General features: G+C 39.6%; 1 protein-coding gene across 3 annotated transcripts in view; it reads left to right on the top strand.

Annotated features, from left to right (window-relative positions):
* TNNI3K (TNNI3 interacting kinase) overlaps window positions 1–18,719 on the top strand; it is a 355,192-nt gene that overhangs the window by 291,696 nt on the left and 44,777 nt on the right. For all 3 annotated transcript variants that reach the window (NM_001204807.2, XM_002715920.6, XM_017345534.4), the window contains exon 23: window positions 1,802–1,971. In NM_001204807.2, coding sequence (NP_001191736.1) covers window positions 1,802–1,971 — 170 coding nt within the window. The remainder of the gene's footprint in view (window positions 1–1,801; window positions 1,972–18,719) is intronic.

Genomic DNA, 18,719 nt, shown 5'->3' with positions numbered 1-18,719 from the left:
TTTACCCAGTATGCCACAGCACCAGCCCCAGGTGAAGGCTTTTATGTAGAAAGATGTTTCAGTCTTCAGGCAAAAAAATTAAAAATAAAAATAAAAATAAATTTTAGTGCTTCTCTTAGGCCCTGAAACTTACAGAAAATAGGGAGAAGTAGTATTCTCTCACTCTGAATTTTTGTGTTTGGACAGAGTTGCTTCTAGCCGGGGGCTATATCCCATTATTTCAGGGCTTGGATTTCAGACTAGAAGACAATTTTAGGATCTGCTAATCTAAACTATTTTGTTATACTGATCTAGACTCTTCTGTATAATCTCCTTCTAGGAGAGATGAATGAGTTTCCTGCAAAGAGAATGTACTGGATGTGGTTGTGCTAATTAATGGACAAGTGTCAGCCTAAGTGCACTTGACTTGTAGGTTCCATAAGATTTTACTTCATCTTCAACTTTTCGTCAGTGGCTTAGACCAAGGTCAAGAGGACCCTATTCATCGAATTTTCAGAGATAATACAGCGGAAAAGAATGGAAAATATTTGAAAGCCAGATTCTAGAATATCTTGGAGGATAAAGTAACATGACATACCTAACCAGAATAAATTTAACAGGATTAAATATAATGTTTTGCACCAGAGCCAAAGAAGCACTAGTAAAAGTATCAGATGACAGCAATATGATATAGGAGCATCATGAATATTAGTGGATAATAAGTTTATTGGAAGATGAGCCTTTGGCCATGTGATCAAACCACTGGGTTGAATGCCAGTAGCTCATATCAGGGGATTCAAGTTCTGGCTCCAATCCCAATTCCAATTTCCTACTAATGTAGAACCTGGGAAGCAGTAGGTGATAGCTCAAATACGTGGGTCCAGATCACCCACATGGGAGACCTGAACTGAATACTTACCTCCTGGCTTCAGTGAGCTCAGTCCTAGCTGTTGCTGCTTTTGAGTAGTGAGCTGGGGGACTGGTGCTCTATCTTTCTTTGTTTCTCTGTGTGTGTCTCACAGACTCTCAGACAAAAAGAAAAGAATAAACTTATTGGGAATTAGAATATGAAATGTCTATCTTGTCACAAAACAAATATGATCATTTGGGTTCTGAGATAGCCAAAGAGTTCCCACTTGTGTTACTGATCCTTTTAAAATAATAATTAAAATCGAGGAACACATTTGAGAGGCGAGAGATCAGAATGGTAAATGAATTGAAAATCATGTTAGGTGAGAAACTGTTGGAGTGACCAGGGATGCTTATTTCAAAGAAGAGAAAATTAGGGTGAGTCGAACAGCTGTTCTTAAACATCTGAAGAACTATCATGTGGCAAAAGGATTGGCCTTGTTCTCTATGGGAGAACACTTGTCAAACATTAAAGCCTCCTTTATCCTATAAAATCGTCGTATTCTTAGAAAAGTGTGCAAATCCATTTTATGTAAAGGAAATAATTTTAGCTAGTATTTAAAGGAAATTGCCATATATCTTATATGAAGAATGTGGAGGATCTTTTGATCATTGAATAATAACTTCTAAATATCTATTTTATGAATCTGATTTGGGCCTACTGTGTTTTTGGAAAGAAGAGCATAGGTTTAACAGGCCAGCTCTCAGCATAGAAGTAGGTCAAAAAATAAATTAAGCTAGCCAGGTGTTGCCTTCAGAGGCTGAAATGAAAAGCCAGAAGCAAGCTGCGATGAATAGAAATTAAAATGTGAGAAATCCTAGAATAGAAAAGTAAAATATATCCGTATTCTATTCTACGCCTTTACACCTATTGGATTTATTAAGTGATTCAAATCATTCCTCCTCCCCTTAGCTGATGTCTCCCGCATCAAGTAACAGCAGTGGGTCTCTCTCACCATCCTCTTCCTCTGATTGCCTGGTGAGCCGGGGAGGGCCTGGCCGGAGCCACGTGGCAGCTTTACGGAGTCGTTTTGAGTTGGAATATGCTCTAAATGCAAGATCCTATTCTGCCTGGTCCCAAAGGTAAGTGGTCATGTAAGCAGGAGTCTTACCTTAAAGCCAGATTCCAGGGCAAGCATTGTGGTGCAGTGAGTTAAACTGCCACTTGGGACACCCACATCCCATTATTGGATTGCCTGGTTCAAGTCACAGCTACTCCACTTCTGATCCAGCTCCCTGCTAATGCATCCTGGGAGGTAGCAGATGATGGTTCTAGTGCTTGGGACCCTGCCACCCACATGAGAGACCTGGATGGAGTTCCTGACTCTTGACTTCAACCAGGCACAGTCTTTGTTGTTGTGGGCATTTGGGGAGTGAACCAGTAAATGGAAGGGTCCTTTATCTCTGCATTCTCTCTCTCTCTCTCTGTGTCTCCCTCTCTCTCTCTCCCTCCTTTTCAACTTCCCTCTCTTTCTTGGCCTTTCACAAATGTGAAAATAAATAAACATTTTTTAAACAGCCAAATTCCAGGGCCCAGTGTTGTGACGTAGCAGTAAAGCCACCGCCTGCAATACCAGCATCCCATACAGGTGCTATTCGCGTCCTGACAGTTCCACTTCCAATCTAGCTCTCTTCCAATGATCTGGAAATGGAAGTGGAGGATTGCCCAAGTGTTTGGGTTTCTGTAGCCACATGGGAGACCCGGATGAGACTCCTGGCTCCTGGCTTTGGCCTGGCCCCATCCTGGCTGTTGCAACCATCTGGGAAATGAACCAGATGAATATATCTATTTGTATCTCTCTCTCTGTATCTCTCCCTCCCTTCCTCTATCCCTCTCTGTAGCTCTTTCAAATTAATAAATAAATACTTTTTTAAAAAGCCAGATTCTAGTATCTCATCAAGATAGAATTTGATTACTATCAACAAAAAATGAACCATCCCTCTGCAAAAGTATGAAAGAAGACGTTTGAGTTCATTTTTCTTAGAATTATCAAGACATGACCAAAAATTAGACATTTTATTCTCTGTAGTTTAGTTTCTCAATGTTGCAAGTAATAACAACTTACTCTAGGTTAAACAAGAAATGTCTATTCTGCAGCAACAAAGGGAATTTATAAATTCCAGGGTTGTCTTATGGCACCCAAAGAGGAAGTCATGGGTAGGAAACTGGAAAGAGCATTGGGGATATAAGCATCGAAATTTCTAAGAATTACCATAGGACACAGCAAATCCACTCCTAGGAATGTACCCCAAAGAATTGAAAATAGGTTCTCAAACAAATACATGTACTCAAGTATTTATAGCAGCACTATTCACAAAGGCTAAAAGGTGGAAACAGCATAGGCATTCATCAAACTATGAATAAACAAGATATAATATCTATACAGTAGAATATTATTCAACCATTTGTGAATGAACCTTGAAAATATGCTAAGCAAAAGAAACAGATGCAAAGCTCACCTATTATATGGCCATATAGATATAAATATCCAGAATAGGTATATTACAGAGAAGAAAGTATCACTGACTGAGTGGCTTGTGGAATAGAAATATATTTCCTTACAGATCTGGAGGCTACAAGTCTATGATCAGGGTAACAACATGGTTGGGGTCTTGTGAGGCTTCTCTTTCTGGCTTGTAAAATCCGCCTTCTCCCTGTGTCCTCACATGGCAGAGAAAGAGCTATGGTGTCTTCCTCATCTTCTCATGTGGGCAACAGTTCTGTTGAGTCTGGGCTCCACATTTGATGGCTTCCTTTAACCTTAAATACCTCCTCAAGGGCCCTATCTCTAATACAGTTACAGGGCACTGGCCACGCAGGCTAAGCCACCATTTGGAATACTTGCATCCCATATCAGGGTGCCTGGGATCAAGTTCAGCCTCCGCTTTCCATCCAGCTTCCTACTAATGTGCTTGGGAGGCAGTCGATGATGACCTGAGTACTTCTGTTCCTGCCACCCACATGAGTGACCTGGATGAAGTTCCAGACTCCTGGCTTTGGCCTGGCCTAGCTCTAGCTATTGCAGACATTTGGGGAGTAAACTAGTAGATGGAAGTCTCTCTCTCTCTCTCTCTCTCATAAATAAATCTTAAACAGTTAAAAGGAAGGCTACAGTTTGAACATATAAAAGTGGGGGTGGAAGTAGGGCCACAATCCAACCCATAGCAGTAGGTAAATCCACAAAATTAAAAAATTTGACATTGTCTGGAACTGGGGGTGGGAAAAATCAGAACTCACTGCTTAATGGGTACCAGGTTTTATTTGGGAGTGATGAAAATATTTTGTAATTAGATACAGTCATGAAGATAAAACACTGTGAGTGTACTAACTGCCCCTGAATTGCTCACTTTAAAAGAATTAATTAATTAATTTTATGTTATATGAACTTTAATGCAAGGAAAAGCAAAAAAAAAAAATGGGCAAGAGTAAATCAGAAAAAGAGACACATCTTTGTAAGAAGAGTTCTGCCATGTACATGTCCCAGTTTCCAAGACAGCCTCTTTGTCTCCTAGCTTAATTGCGGAGTTTCAAGAAGAAATATATTGATCATCTCTTTCCATAATAATTCTGTGTAATAGCCTATCATAAAATTCAGGGAAATATAACCATAGCATTTTTTTCTTGCTCATGCCTCCTTTGACTAAGGATGGGCTTGACTCAGCTAGAGAATGTGCCCGGTTTGCTGCATACATCTCTAATCCTCCTTGAACAAGCCTGTAGAAAACACACTATCTGGGGCATGTTCTCCTCAAAAACAAGGACTAGTGTAGCTCAAGAAGACGAGCCTGGTCTAATGGGCACATGTTCAAGCTCTGGCATTCCATTGATGAGTCACATAGGCAAGTTTAATAATGGTCTCCACAAATGAGATTGTGATTGACCCCTTTTGGATTAAATAACCTTTTTGGGTCTAAGCAAACGTGGCTGGACTGTGGATGGGGTCACATTCTATTTAGATAAACATAGCTGCCTGGCTCCCCTGTTCTGATTGGAGAGTAGAGAGGGCAGTCCCTGTGAGCTGATGGATACCCTCCAATGTTTACTGCAACTCACAGAAAACCAGAGAGGACTGGCTGAAAAATCTCTCTTGTCCCACATGTGCTCCAGAACACTTACACATGGCCCCTGTGATGCATGTGTGTTCATACACACTCCATTATCAAAGTAATGGCTTTGCATGTCTTGAAGGTGGGGAAACATTATCTGCCATTAGAAAGTTATATAATACATGAAATATTCAGGTTAACTTTTTATAGTTAATATTTTCCTGGTGTGACAAGGATTGAAGCTGCAGCTATGAAGAGATGGGAATCTGAATCATGAAGCCTTTAATCTATGGAATACCATGAAATTATAAGCAGATTTGATAACCAGGCAAACTGGACACAATTCTTTATTGGATCTGAGTGCCTCACATAATTTCATAAGGGGCACATAGGACAAAATCAGATTACATTTGTTCACATCACTGTCTTCTAGTTCCATCTCCTGTTCTTATTCTCTACTTGTGGCTTTTAAAATTACTTCTGTGAACAGTCAGATTTCATGTTTCTAAAGCAGTCACCTAGTGTTGTGTCCAGTTGAGACAGAAGTTTAGAGGATAAAATGTGGAAACAGATCTGAATTTCAGCCTTGATTTTGCCATTTACCAGCTCAATGACCTTGGTCAGGGTATTTAAGTCTCATTTGTAGAACACGGATAATGTGCCATCCTCTAGGATCATTATAAGGGGGAATCACAGCTTCCCTAGCTTTCAAGAACCAAGAGAGGTACACCACTCCTAATGAAATTGCCTGGGTTATCTGGGAAAACCCATCATGTTTTTTGAGCTGCTTCCTTTGATACTCTCATAAGGTTTGCAAAGCCTTCTGACCCTTCATAACGGTTATGGAACTCTGATAAGTGTTTGTCTACTAAATGTAAGTTTTTCTTAACAGTCTAGCACATCCCTGAGTATTTGCTGCAAGGGTGAATTGAAGTTCAGTTAGTCGTACAATCCTTTTAGCAAGCTCAATCTGTACTGCTTGAAGTCAGCTTTAGGAACAGATAAAGCATTTAGTCAAGCTGTAAAATGTACCAAGATAGAATCATGTCTGTTGTATTCATTACCATATCCCTGGTATCTAGAGTATGATTGCCAAAAGTCAGTAAGTAATAAATATTTGTTTAGTAGATAAGGAATTGGATTAATTGGCTCCACAATAGTAATTATTGCTTACAAGAGACATAATCAGTGAATAAGCTTTAAATATTTTGTCTGTTATTTTCACTTAAATCACTCTTTACCATATCCTGGACACTATTTTAATTTCTTTGAATAGCCATTTATTTAACCCTCAAGAAGCAGATATTCCTATATTCATACATAATGAAACTGAGGCTCAGGCTCAGAAACGCTAAGAATCTCCCCCAAGTTAATGGAAAACAAATCAGACAGAGTTGGAATTCTCATCCAGAACTCACCAGTGGTTTCTGAATTTCCCTGGCGCAGGAGGTGTACCATTCCAGATGCTTGATATGTTTTGCCAATAATTGTATTTCCTGGACTCCTTCCACTTACTTCTGGAAGTCGATCAAGGAATGAGCTCAGCTGCTCCCCCAAGCCTGCCTTTTTAGCTTGTGTGTAGGAAGGCAGAGGAAAGGAGACCAGCAATCAATAGGTTCCTGAAGTCAAAGAGCCCAAGGATATAGGAATTGATAAACCAAGTTCAACAGGGCTATGAGTTTAACAACCTATAAGACAGCACTTCGCAGCTTTGGCTGCCCTTTGAAATCACCTTGGGAGAACTTTTACAGGTACCAGTGCCTGGGATCATGTAAACTAAAACCCACGGAGTGGCTCCCAGCATCCCAATGTTTTAAAGTTTCTCAGGCAATTACCAGTATGAGAAATATGCTTTAAGTAAATGCTACAATACTAACCTGCCAGTCACTCTGTGAGAAAGGGATGCAGCTGATACAATAAATGGAAGAATAAAGTGACAGCAGAGGCAAAATAGCAGCTGTAACCCAAGAGGACCATTTTAAAGGCTGATTACTGCTGTGGTCTCTCTTGCAATGTACTAGTAAGGTCTGGCTTGGAGCTTCCTAATTGACTCATTCAGAAGACATGGTTAATGTATAATTTTTAGCATAGCATTATTGCTTTGAAACAAGGATAATCCCTACCAATATGGACGTGAGATCCCTCAGCAATGCCATGAAAATGGCACATTTATTGTTCAGTTTCTGATTATGAAGTTATATACTGTAGGTTGGAGTTCCATGATGCTTGATCTGATGGGGTTTTAGTTGTTTATTTAATGTTTATTTCTAATGATTATTATTCCTTCATAGAATAAGTTTCAAGATGGGAAACTGTGTCACAGTAATAGGAATTCAGTATTTCCTACTCAAGCCACAAACTGATAAAATCTGAGACTGAGGAAGGCACTCTTGACGTTCTGCCTCTTTTAAAATGTTATGTGTTTCTAGATATATTTAGAAAACTAAGCATGTGGCACTTGCTCCTCCCACAGGGTATGAAATCTCCCATCTTGTACATGGATTACCATGTAAATTTAGAAATGACAAAGTGATACACAACCTTTCAGATGTGAAAACCAATTAGTGTTTGTAGGGGGCTGGGCTCTGAGAATAGAATGCTATGACCTAGTTAGCTGTCCAGGAGAATAAAACCAGGAATCCAGAGTTTGCAACAGTAAAACAGAAACATTTCGAATTAATCTTTCACACTACAAAAGGGTCCTTCAAAGAGTTCCTTTAAATAGAAAGCTTGCTTAGTGCACTGAGAATGTGATTCAACTCATGAAAGTTGAATATAACTTATAAAATTTTCATTTGCGCATGGTTTTTCTGGGATAGAGAAAAATGAGTTAGAGAATAGTGCCACGGAACTGAAGATCTTAGGAGGAATGGAGAAAGGAGAAAGGTGAGGGGACTGTGACCACGTGCTGTTGTGAAACAAGATCTTTATCAAGTAGCAGCAGCTGTGTCTCATCATTGCAAAGCAAAAGCACTCCCCTCTTCAGCACCTCTCCGGTATTCTTACTTGTACTGAAACTTCCCTCAGAGTCCTCAGATGTTCCCTTTCATTCAAATGCTTTCTTAATTCCCGACTTACTTCTCTTTGCCACTCACCACAATCAGCAATTTCAACATCATGCTTGTGACTACATAAAACTCCCTCATACTTTGCTTTATGTTCTCTGTGAATTTACTTGTGGAGCTTCATCTCTCTCTCTCTCTCTCTCTCTCTCTGTTCTCTGTGAATTTACTTGTGGAGCTTCATCTCTCTCTCTCTCTCTCTCTCTCTCTCTCTCTCTCTCACACACACACACAGTTGACCCCAGAGCACATAGCCTACCTTGACCTCTCTTCTTTCTAGCCTTTGCAGCACTGTTTCTACATGCCCCAACTGGCATAACCTTCTACTGTCAATCTTATTTATGTACAGCTTTCATTATTTGCACCAAAACCTTTAAATAATACCTCTAAAACTGAATGAAGTTATTTCACCCTGGAGTCTAAAGCCATCAGTGATACACATTTCTGTCCTACATTCCAGTGGTTCTACCAGGGTGGAGAATTTCCAGTCCCTGGGCTTATAAGGTTCATGAAATCATTTGGTCTGGCCATGCTGAGATAATCATAGGCAGGACTTGAAATTCAATACAACTATAGCAGGATAATTTTTTTAAAAAAGATTTATTTTATTTTGAAAGGCAGAGTTACAGTAGACCAGTAGGCAGAAGCAGAGAAAAAGAGGTCTTCTAGCTACTGGTTCACTCCCCAGATGGCTACAACGGCCAAAACTGTGCTGATCTGAAGCCAGGAGCCAGGAATTCTTCCAGGTATCCCATGTGGGTCCAGGGGCCCAAGGATGTAGGCCATATTCTGAAGCTTTCCTAGGCCATAGCAGAGAGCTGGATCAGAAGTGGAGCATCCAGTTCTTGAACCAGTGCCCATATGGGATGCCGGCACTGCAGGTGGTAGCTTTACCCACTATGCCACAGCATTGGCCCCAGGCTAATTTTTAAGTTGATAATTTTGTATGGCCCATGAATGGCATTGTAAATATTCAAATGGCCCTGGTAGGAAAAAGGTTCCCTACCCTTGTCAGAGAGTAACACTGTCACTCTAATATTCTCAAATGCAATGTAGGGCTTTTGGAACTTTATAAGGCATTTTTTAGTAGTCCCAATAACAAAGAGGTGCTACTGTTATTTTAGTAGGCTGGGGCTGGAATATTGAACTTCCTGTAATGCTTTGGACAGTCCCACACACTAAAAATATTCTGCACAAAACATCAGAGACATCCCTAGTGAGCCACACTACAAACAAACTAGAAGTTCCACTCTTTCCCATAGACATCTAATGTTAAACCTACTATCAAGCTATCCCCATATCCTGTTTTTTAAATTTTATTTAAGTAACAATGCAAGCTTAATATATTTCATATACACAGATTTAGGAACATACTGACATCCCCCCCCCCAACCTCCCTCCAGCCCACACTCTAACCCTTGCCCCACTCCCCATTCCCATTCTTTTTACTAAGATCTATATTTGGTAAACTTAATGATCATATAGTTAACCTTACTTCTAAGTAAAAGAGTTCAACAAATAGTATGAAGAGAAAAAAAAAAGAAAAACACTGTTCCTCAATAGAAGAGACAAGGACTAAAAAATAATTAGATCTCAAAAGGTCTATTTTACTATAATACATTAAATTTCAGGTATTCTATTAGTCACCTCAGATTGGAGAAAACATATGATATCTCTCTTTTGGGGACTGGTTTATTTCACTAAATATATTGGCTTCCAGTTGCATTTATCTTTTTTCAAAAGACAGGATTTCATTTTTTTTTACAGCTGAGTAGTACTCCATAATGCAAGTATACAATAATTTCTTTATCCAGTCAACAGTTGATGGGTATCTGAGTGGATTCCATATCTTAGTTTTTGTGAATTGTGCTGCAATGAACATAGGGGTACAGATAACTCTTTCATATGCTGATTTCTTATGGTTTGGTTAAATTCCCAGGAGTGGGATGACTGGTCATACAGTAAGTCCATATTCAGATTTCTGAGGTAGCTCCATACTGTCTTCCACAATGGCTGCGCCAGTTTACATTCCCACCAACAGTGGACCAGGATACCTTTTCCTCCACATCTTGCCAGCGTTTGTCCTTTGTTGATTTATCTATGAGAGCCATTCTAACTGGAGGGAGCTGAAACTTCATTGTGTTTTGATTTGCTTTTCCTTGATGGCTGGTGATCTTGAGCATTTTCTCAAGTGTCTGTTGGTCATCTGAATTTCCTTTGTTGAAAAATGCCTGTTCAAGTCCTTTGCCCATTTCTTAACTAGATTGTTTTGTTATTGTTGAATTTCTTGAGCTATTTATAGATTCTGGATATTAACCCTTTATTAGTTGCATAGTTTGCAAATATTTTCTCCCATTCTGTCAGTTGCTTCTTCACTTTGCTGAGTGTTTCCTTTGCATTGCAAAGGCTTCTAAGCTTGATGTATCCCGTTTGTCAATTTTAGCTTTGATTGCCTGTGCTTCTAGGGTCTTTTCTAAGAATTCTTTGCTTATGTCAATGTCTTGCAGAGTTTCCCCAATGTTCTCTAATAATTTGATGGTATTATGTCATAGATTTAGGTGGATTTTTCTGCAAGGTGTTTAGTAGGGGTGTAGTTTCATACTTATGCATGTGGAGATCCAGTTTCCCCAGCACCATTTGTTAAAGAGACTGTTCTTTCTCCAGGTTTTGATTTTAGCCCCTTTGTCAAAGATAAATAGGTTGTAGATGAATGGATTGATTTCTAGAGTTTCTATTCTTTTCTGTTGGTCTACAGGTCTGTTTTTTTTTTTTGTTTGTTTGTTTGTTTTTTTTTTTTTTACCAGCACCAGGATGTTTAGATTAAAACTGCCTTGTAGAATGTCTTGAAATCAGGTCTTGTGATGCCTTTGGTTTTGTTTTTGTTGTATCAGATTGCTTTAGATATTCTGGGTCTTTTGTGTTTCCATATGAATTTTAGCATCATTTTTTCAGATCTAAAAAGAATGTCCTTGGTATTTTGATTGTGATAGCATTGAATCTGTAAAGTGCTTTTGGTAGTATGGACATTTTAATGATGTTGATTTTTCCAATCCATGAACATGAAGATTTTTACATTTTTTAATGCCTTCTTCTATATCCTTCTTTAGCGTTTTGTAATTTTTATTGTAGAGATCTTTGACATCCTTGGTTAAATTTATTCCAAGGTATTTAATTATTTTTTAACTGTTAAGAATGGGACTGTTCTTAAAAGTTCTTTCTCAGCCATTGCATTGTCTATGTATAAAAAGGCTATTGATTTTTCTATGTCGATTTTATACTTTCCACTTACCAAACTCTTTTATGAGTTCCAATAGTCTCTCAGTGGAGTCTTTTTATCCCCTATATATAGAATCATGTCATCTGCAAATAGGGATAGTTTGATTTCCTTCTTCCCAATTTGTATCTCTTTGATTTATTTTTCTTGCCTAATGGCTCTGGCTAAAACTTCCAAGACAATATTAAATAGCAATGGTGAGAGTGAGCATCCTTGTCTGGTTCCAGATCTTAGGGAGAATGCTTCCAGATTTTCCCCATTTAATAGGATGCTGGCTGTGGGTTTGACATAAATTGCTTTGATTGTGTTGAATGATGTTCCTTCTATACCCAATTTACTTAAGGCTTTCATCATGAAAGGATGTTGCATTTTGTCAAATGCTTTCTCTGCATATCTATTGAGTTAACCACATGACTTTTGTTCATCAGCTTATTAATGTGATATATTACATTTGTTGATTTGAAAATGTTGAATCATCCCTGCCTACCAAGGATAAATTCCACTTGGCCCAGGTGAATGATCTTTCTGATCTGTTGTTGGATTCAATTAGCTAACATTTTGTTGAGGATTTTTGTATCTAAATTCACCAAGGGTCTTGGTATATAGTTTCTTTTCTCTGCTTCATCTTTTCCTGGCTTAGGAATTAAGGTGATGCAGACTTCAGAGAAGGAGTTTGGGAGGATTGTTTCCCTTTCAATTTTTTTAATAGCTTGAGAAGCATTGGAATTCATTATTCTTTAAATGTCTTGTAGAATTCAGCAGTGAAGCCATCCAATCCTGAGCTTTTCTTTGTTGGGAGGGTCTTTACTACTGATTCAATTTCCATCTTGGTTATTGGTCTGTTTAGGTTTTCTCTGTCTTCATTACTCAATTTGGTAGATTTTATATGTCTAGGAATCTATCCATTTCTTCTAAGGTTCCCAATTTGTTGGCGTACAGCTCTTTGTAGTAATTCCTAATGATTCTTTTTATTTCTGTGTTATCTGTTGTTACATTTCCCTTTTCACCTCTGATTTTATTGATTTGGGTCTTCTTCCTCTTTTTTTTTTTTTTTTTTTTTTGGTTAGTTGTACAAACGGTGTATTGATTGTCTTTATTTTTTCAAAAAACCAGTTCTTTATTTCACTGATTTTTTGTATTATTTTTGGTTTCAACTTTGTTTATTCTCTAATTTTAATCATTTATTTCCTCCTACTATTTGGGGTTTGGTTTGTTGTTGGTTTTCTAGGTCTTTGAGATGTTGATAGCCCATTTATTTGGTACCTTTGCAATTTCTTCATATAGACACCAATTGCTATAAAATTCCCTCTTAACACTGCTTTTGTTGTATCCCTTAAGTTTTGATTTGATATATTGTCTTATTTTGTTTGCAGAAATTTTTTATTTCTCTTTCAATTTCTTCTATGACCCACTGTTCATTCAGGACCATGTTGTTCATTCTCCATGTGCTTGCATATGTTCTAGATTTTCTCCAGTTGCTGATCGCCAGCTTTATTCCAGTGTGGTCAGAGAAGATGCATAGTGTGATTTCAAATTTTTATAATTTGCTGAGACTTGCTTTATGGCCTAGAATTTGGTGTATCCTAGAGAAAATTCTAAGTGTTGATGAGAAGAATGTGTATTGTGCCTCTGTGTAGTGAAAAGTTCTGTAGATATCCATTAGGTCCATTTGGTCTATAGTGTCAATTAATTCTGTTGTTTCCTCACTGATTTCCTATCTGATTGATCTGTCTATTGCTGAAAGTGTGGTATTGAAGTCCCCTATTACTATTGTATTGAAGTCTATATCTCCCTTTTGATCCATTAGCCTTTCTTTTAAATAACCAGGAACCTTGTAATTGGGTGCATATACATTTATTATCATCACATCTTCCTGTTGAAATGATTCCTTAGTCATTACATTATGTCCTACTTTGTCTCTTTTACAGTTTTTGTGTTAAAGTCTATTTTGTCTCATATTAGGACGGCTATTGCAGTTCTTTTTTGGTTTTTGTTCATATGGAATATCTATTCCATCCTTTCACTTTCAATCTGCATGTATTTTTGTTGGTGAGATGTGTTTATTGTAGGCAGCAAATAGATGGGTCTTATTTTTTTAATCCATTCAGCCAAACTGTATCTTTTACCTGGGGAGTTGAGGCTATTTACATTCAAGGTGACTATTGATAAGTAATGACTTGGCCCTGCCATTTTTTCCACAAATATTCCTATTGTTTACTTTGGATTTCTTTTTTACTTTTACTGTGGGATTTTCTGCCTTCACATTCTTTATAATGATGGCTATCTTTCTGTGTTTCTGTTTGTAGCACATCCTTTAGCATCTTTTATAAGGCTGGACTTTCAATTTCTGTTTATTATGGAAGGTTTTTATTTCACCTTCATTCATAAATAAGAGCTTTATAGGGTACAGTATTCTGAGTTGACAGGATTTTTTTCTTTTAAGAGTTGGAATGTGTCTCACCATTCCTTTCTAGCCTGTAGGTTTTTTGTTTGTTTGTTTGTTTTTTACAGGCAGAGTTAGAGAGAGAGAGAGAGAGAGAGAGAGAATCAGAGAGAAAGGTCTTCCTTCCATTGGTTCACCCCCCAAGTGGCCGCTACGGCCGATCCGAAGCCAGGAGCCAGGCATGCGGGTGCAGGGCCCAAGCACTTGGGGCATCTTCCACTGCCTTCCCCGGGCCACAGCAGAGACCTGGACTAGAAGAGGAACAACCGGAACAGAATCCAGTGCCCAAACCGGGACTAGAACCAAACTGGGACTAGAACCCGGGGTGCTGGCACCACAGGCAGAGGATTAGCCTAGTGAGCCACCGTGCCAGCCTAGCCTGTAGGGTTTCTGTTGAGAAGTCAGCTATGAGTCTAATTGGGGATCTTCTGAAAATAAACTGGTGTTTCTCTCATACATATTTTAGAATTTAGAATCTTAATGTTTTACTGTGGAGATTTTTTTTTTGGTCTGACTGAAGATTTCCAAAGATTTATCTTGTAATTTGGATATTCTTTCTTCTGCCTTGCTAAGTCTGCTGTTCAGGGTTTCCACCATATTTCTTTATTTGAACTATGAAACTCTTCATTTCTAATATTTCATTTTGATTTCTCTTTAAAATCCCAATTTCATGGGAAAAATTTTCATTCATGTCATGTATGGTTTTCTTTAGTTCATGGGTTTGCTTCTGACTGCTTTTGAGTAATGCTGAGATTAATTTTTTGAATTCTATTTCCAGAATTTCCTCTGTCTTTTCATCTTCACATTCTAATGTTGAAATGGTTTTTGTGTTCTTTTTGTGGGAAGGTCATAGTGTCTTCCTTATTCTTGTTTTTTTTTTTTTTTATGTGTCTTTTTTTTTAGTCATTTGTGGAATTGATTTTTGTTTTTTTTTTTTTTTCTTCTGATGGCTTTAACTTTGATATCTTTGATATCTTTATTCCTCTGTGGCTCAGTGGAATATCTTCTACACTTTCAGTGAATACCAAGATGTGGGTGATCCTGTGCCTGGCTGGGGGACTGCCTGCCCATATAGAAGGTTAAGAGGGCATGGCACACCATGCCACACCCTAGGAAAAACCCTGACAGTGGGCTCAGCCCTGAGACCCCCACATATGACCTGACTGCTAGCAGGTGGTAGGGGCTTCAGGCACATTTCCTCCACCCCCACTTCCGCCTTGTAATTTTCATCTAGGTAAACAGCTCCCAGGTGTGGCCCAGACCCATAAGACCAGCTGGAAGGCTACGTAGGCTATGTGACCTTCAAGCTAATTGGAAAAGCATAAAAGGTGCCAGTATCTGCTTTATCCTAGAGATTTAGTGTTGCTACCCCGAGCTAGCTGCTCCCCTTTGCCTGCCTGATAAAAGCTTGCGCCTGATTGTTAATAAGCAGACATGTTCATTGAAACTGTCTCCGGTGCTTCTTGTCGAAGAATGCCGTCGCCCCAACATCCCGACAGTGTGGGCCTCACAGGACAAGCTCACCCCAAGAGCTGTGTGGTGGGTGCGGCCAGGGAGCTCTGGTCAGTGCTCCAGAGTGTGGCAAGATCCGAAAAAAAGCCCAAGAAAATTCTGAAGATAAACCAGTGAAGAGAGCACACATTTTACACTATTGTCAACATAATCACTCCATGAAGGGGAAGTTGGGGCAGGGGAGGAGGCAGAACGCAGAACTCAGGGTCCAAAGCCCCAGACACTGCAACAGTCAGATGTTGACATTAAAATAAAATGTAAAAGAAGCTTCCGGGAAGGAAAGGAGCAAGTGGCGCTGGAGGCAGCTCACATGGCCAGAGGGCACGGACCAACTCCAGGCTAGATGCAAGGTCCCAGGCCCTAGAGAAGGTCCTGCCCTTGGCAGCTCTACAGCCCTCAGCAAGGCTGGCTTGTTTAAAACCACGCACGCGAACATGCTTGAGCCACCTACAGCACCTGGAACAACTTTGAACCCAAACCTCCCACTCCCCCCAGCCCAACATCAACGGCAACAGTCTGTTGGTAGATCTCAATACCCAGCTACACCCTGCACCTTCTTATGTAACCACCTCGTCATGGTCTCAGTATACAAGGCTCCCACAGTAACTGGGTCCTGAGGCTCCTCTGCCCCATCAACCTGCCTAGTCAATAAAGATGCTGACTAGACAGATGTTCCTCAAGACAACTCCACCTAGGCGTCTCGATCCTGGGAGTCTGTAGGTGCCCTACTGTCCCATGTAGTTGCCCAGGTACCTCCCAGCCTGGCTCAAAGTCAGTGGTGACTACAGATTTTTCCCTCCACTAGAATCTCTAGATCACACATGTACACAAGAACCACCGCTCAATAATGTTCCCTGCCCTCACTGCCCCCGGTACTGCCAAGAAGGTGTCCTGTCTCAGCCAGTTGCTGTGTGTGTGCACAAAGGCTTCCACAGCTGCTGCCCAAACCCAAAATGGCATCTGCCCTTTTTCAGCCAGGCAACGGGTGCTGTTGTTGTGAGAAAGTCGGGGTGAGATAAATGTGCTCCCTCTACTTCCACTATGTGCGCAGGCAACTGCTAGTGATTGCCAGCCCCCAGGACTCACACTGCGCTCTCCCTCCAGCTGTATCACCACGGGTTGCCGCAGTCCAGCCTGACCTGTTTCTAAACTGTGGCCCACTCTGACCCTAGGCTGCTGCAGCTGTACTACTGTTGTGCCACATGTCGCCGGTGCCGCGGCTCACTAGGCTAATCCTCCACCTTGCAGCGCCGGCACACCGGGTTCTAGTCCCGGTCGGGGCGCCGGATTCTGTCCCAGTTGCCCCTCTTCCAGGCCGGCTCTCTGCTATGGCCCGGGAGTGCAGTGGAGGATGGCCCAAGTGCTTGGGCCCTGCACCACATGGGAGACCAGGATAAGTACCTGGCTCCTGCCATCGGATCACGCCGGCCGCAGCGTGCTAGCCACGGCAGCCATTGGAGGGTGAACCAACGGCAAAAGGAGGACCTTTCTCTCTGTCTCTCTGTCTCTCTCTCTCACTGTCCACTCTGCCTGTCCAAAAAAAAAAAATGCAAAAAAACCAGGATATGGAGGAGATTCCAAGATGGTGGATTAGGGAGTGGCATGCTTTGCTAAGCTAGGAATAAACAGTAAGAAGAGAACTGTAGGAAGTGCACTCCTAGGGGAGACTTGAGAGAAAACCGCACTGGAGGCACTACAAAGGAAGAGGAATGCTGTGGAACTGTGTGGAGGGTGTGGACCTCTACCCCAGTCTTTTCAAAATATTAATCAGCCTTCAGTAATTTTCCCAGACAGTTTAATTGCTTGGTGATGGGGAAGACTTTTGGGGGCTGCCCATTCCTATGAATACCTTACCAAAGGCCACAGTACTTGGAACCACTTAATGCATTTATTTCCTGTTATATCCACCGATCTTCTTCTCCCATTATTTCTCAAAGAGTTTAAAGACAAAAATTTTCCTCTCTCTTGTTTTTGTTCAGGTATATACCATGTCTAACTTATAATTTAACTGTATGTAGTAAATATTAAATATTTTTATTTATTATTATAAGTTATAAGAATCATTAGTTGGGCTTTGAATATCATGCTTTGTGTTTCTGAAATCTCAATGAATGAAACTTTGACATTCAGACTTTTTGATCCCTTCATTTCTGTCAAGTTCAAATCTGTTCTTGTCCAAAAATAATGAACACTAGATATTAAAATTTTTTCCACTCTATCCTTTCATTATTCAAGCATTACAGGTCCACCTATTTCTTTTTAATGTACAAAAGAATAGAACATAGGTTCCTGGGATGTGTGAAGAGAAAAGTCACTGCTGTATTCAGTCACATATGTTCAAAAAAAGGAAGAGATTGCTCAGAGTTGAAGCAGTTAGGAAAAGGTTTATTGAAGGAGCAGGATGGTGGAGATGGAGTCCAGGCGTAATGAGAACAGGTTGAATAAACATGAAACAGTGATTATGAAGTTACTTATCCTTCCTTCTTAACTGATCTTCAATGATAGCTCTTTGGATCTACATCTGGATGGATATGTTTTTACTTCCATTGATATTTATATAATTCTATGTCAATAAGCAATAATTTTAATTACATATAGCACTATTAAAAGACTTGGTATGTGGTAGGGCACATCCCATCTTGTTTATGCTTAATTATTCTTGAAATTTTACATTTCTGTATAACTTTTATAATCAGCTTGCATTTTCCACAAAAAATAGATTTTGATTATAGATTCTTAAATCCATAGATTAGCATGAGAAAATCTAACATATTTGTCATATTGAGTCCCTATTTTATTACTCCTCTTTAAAAAAAAATATTTGCATCAGGCTGGAACAGCAGTTAAGATGCCACTTAGTATGTTCACAACCTATATTGCAGTACCTGGGTTTGAATACTGGGTCCACTTCCAATTCTAGCTTCTTGCTAATGTGAATCCTGGGAGGCAGCAGATAATGGCTCAAGTAGTTGGGTCCTGCCACACTTTTGGGACACTCACTTGGTGTTTCTGGCTCCCTGCTTAGGAATGAACCACCCCCAGCTATTGTGGGCATTTGGGGAATGAATTAGCAGATGGAAGGTCTCTGCCTGTCTCTGTCTCTCCTTTCAAATCAACAAAAATAAAAAATAATTAAAAATAAATATATTTAGTGAGTACAAAATATTAGGTATTCAATCACATTTACCTTACACATTTGAGACATTATACCACATAGTTCTGATTTTCCTTGTTGTTGTTAAAATTTTGTCTATGAATTTAATTGTCATTTATTTGTTTTTAATCCACTATTCTATTTTTAGAACTTTCGTTTGTCTTTACAATCCTACAGTTTAACTACCTCTTACATAAATGTGAATTTCTTTTCATTTATCTAGATCAGGGTTTGTTGGGTTTCTGGAATCTGAGGATTATCATCTTTGATAAATTCTGGAGAATCCTCAGTGATTATCTCTTTGATTAATTCTCTACCACATCTTTATTTTCTCTTTTT

The sequence above is a fragment of the Oryctolagus cuniculus genome, chromosome 7 (genome assembly GCF_051225735.1).
Source record: "Oryctolagus cuniculus isolate XC-2025 breed Fujian yellow rabbit chromosome 7, ASM5122573v1, whole genome shotgun sequence".
In the NCBI taxonomy this organism is placed as follows: Eukaryota; Metazoa; Chordata; class Mammalia; order Lagomorpha; family Leporidae; genus Oryctolagus; species Oryctolagus cuniculus.
This window is presented reverse-complemented; position numbering and strand designations above follow the sequence as displayed.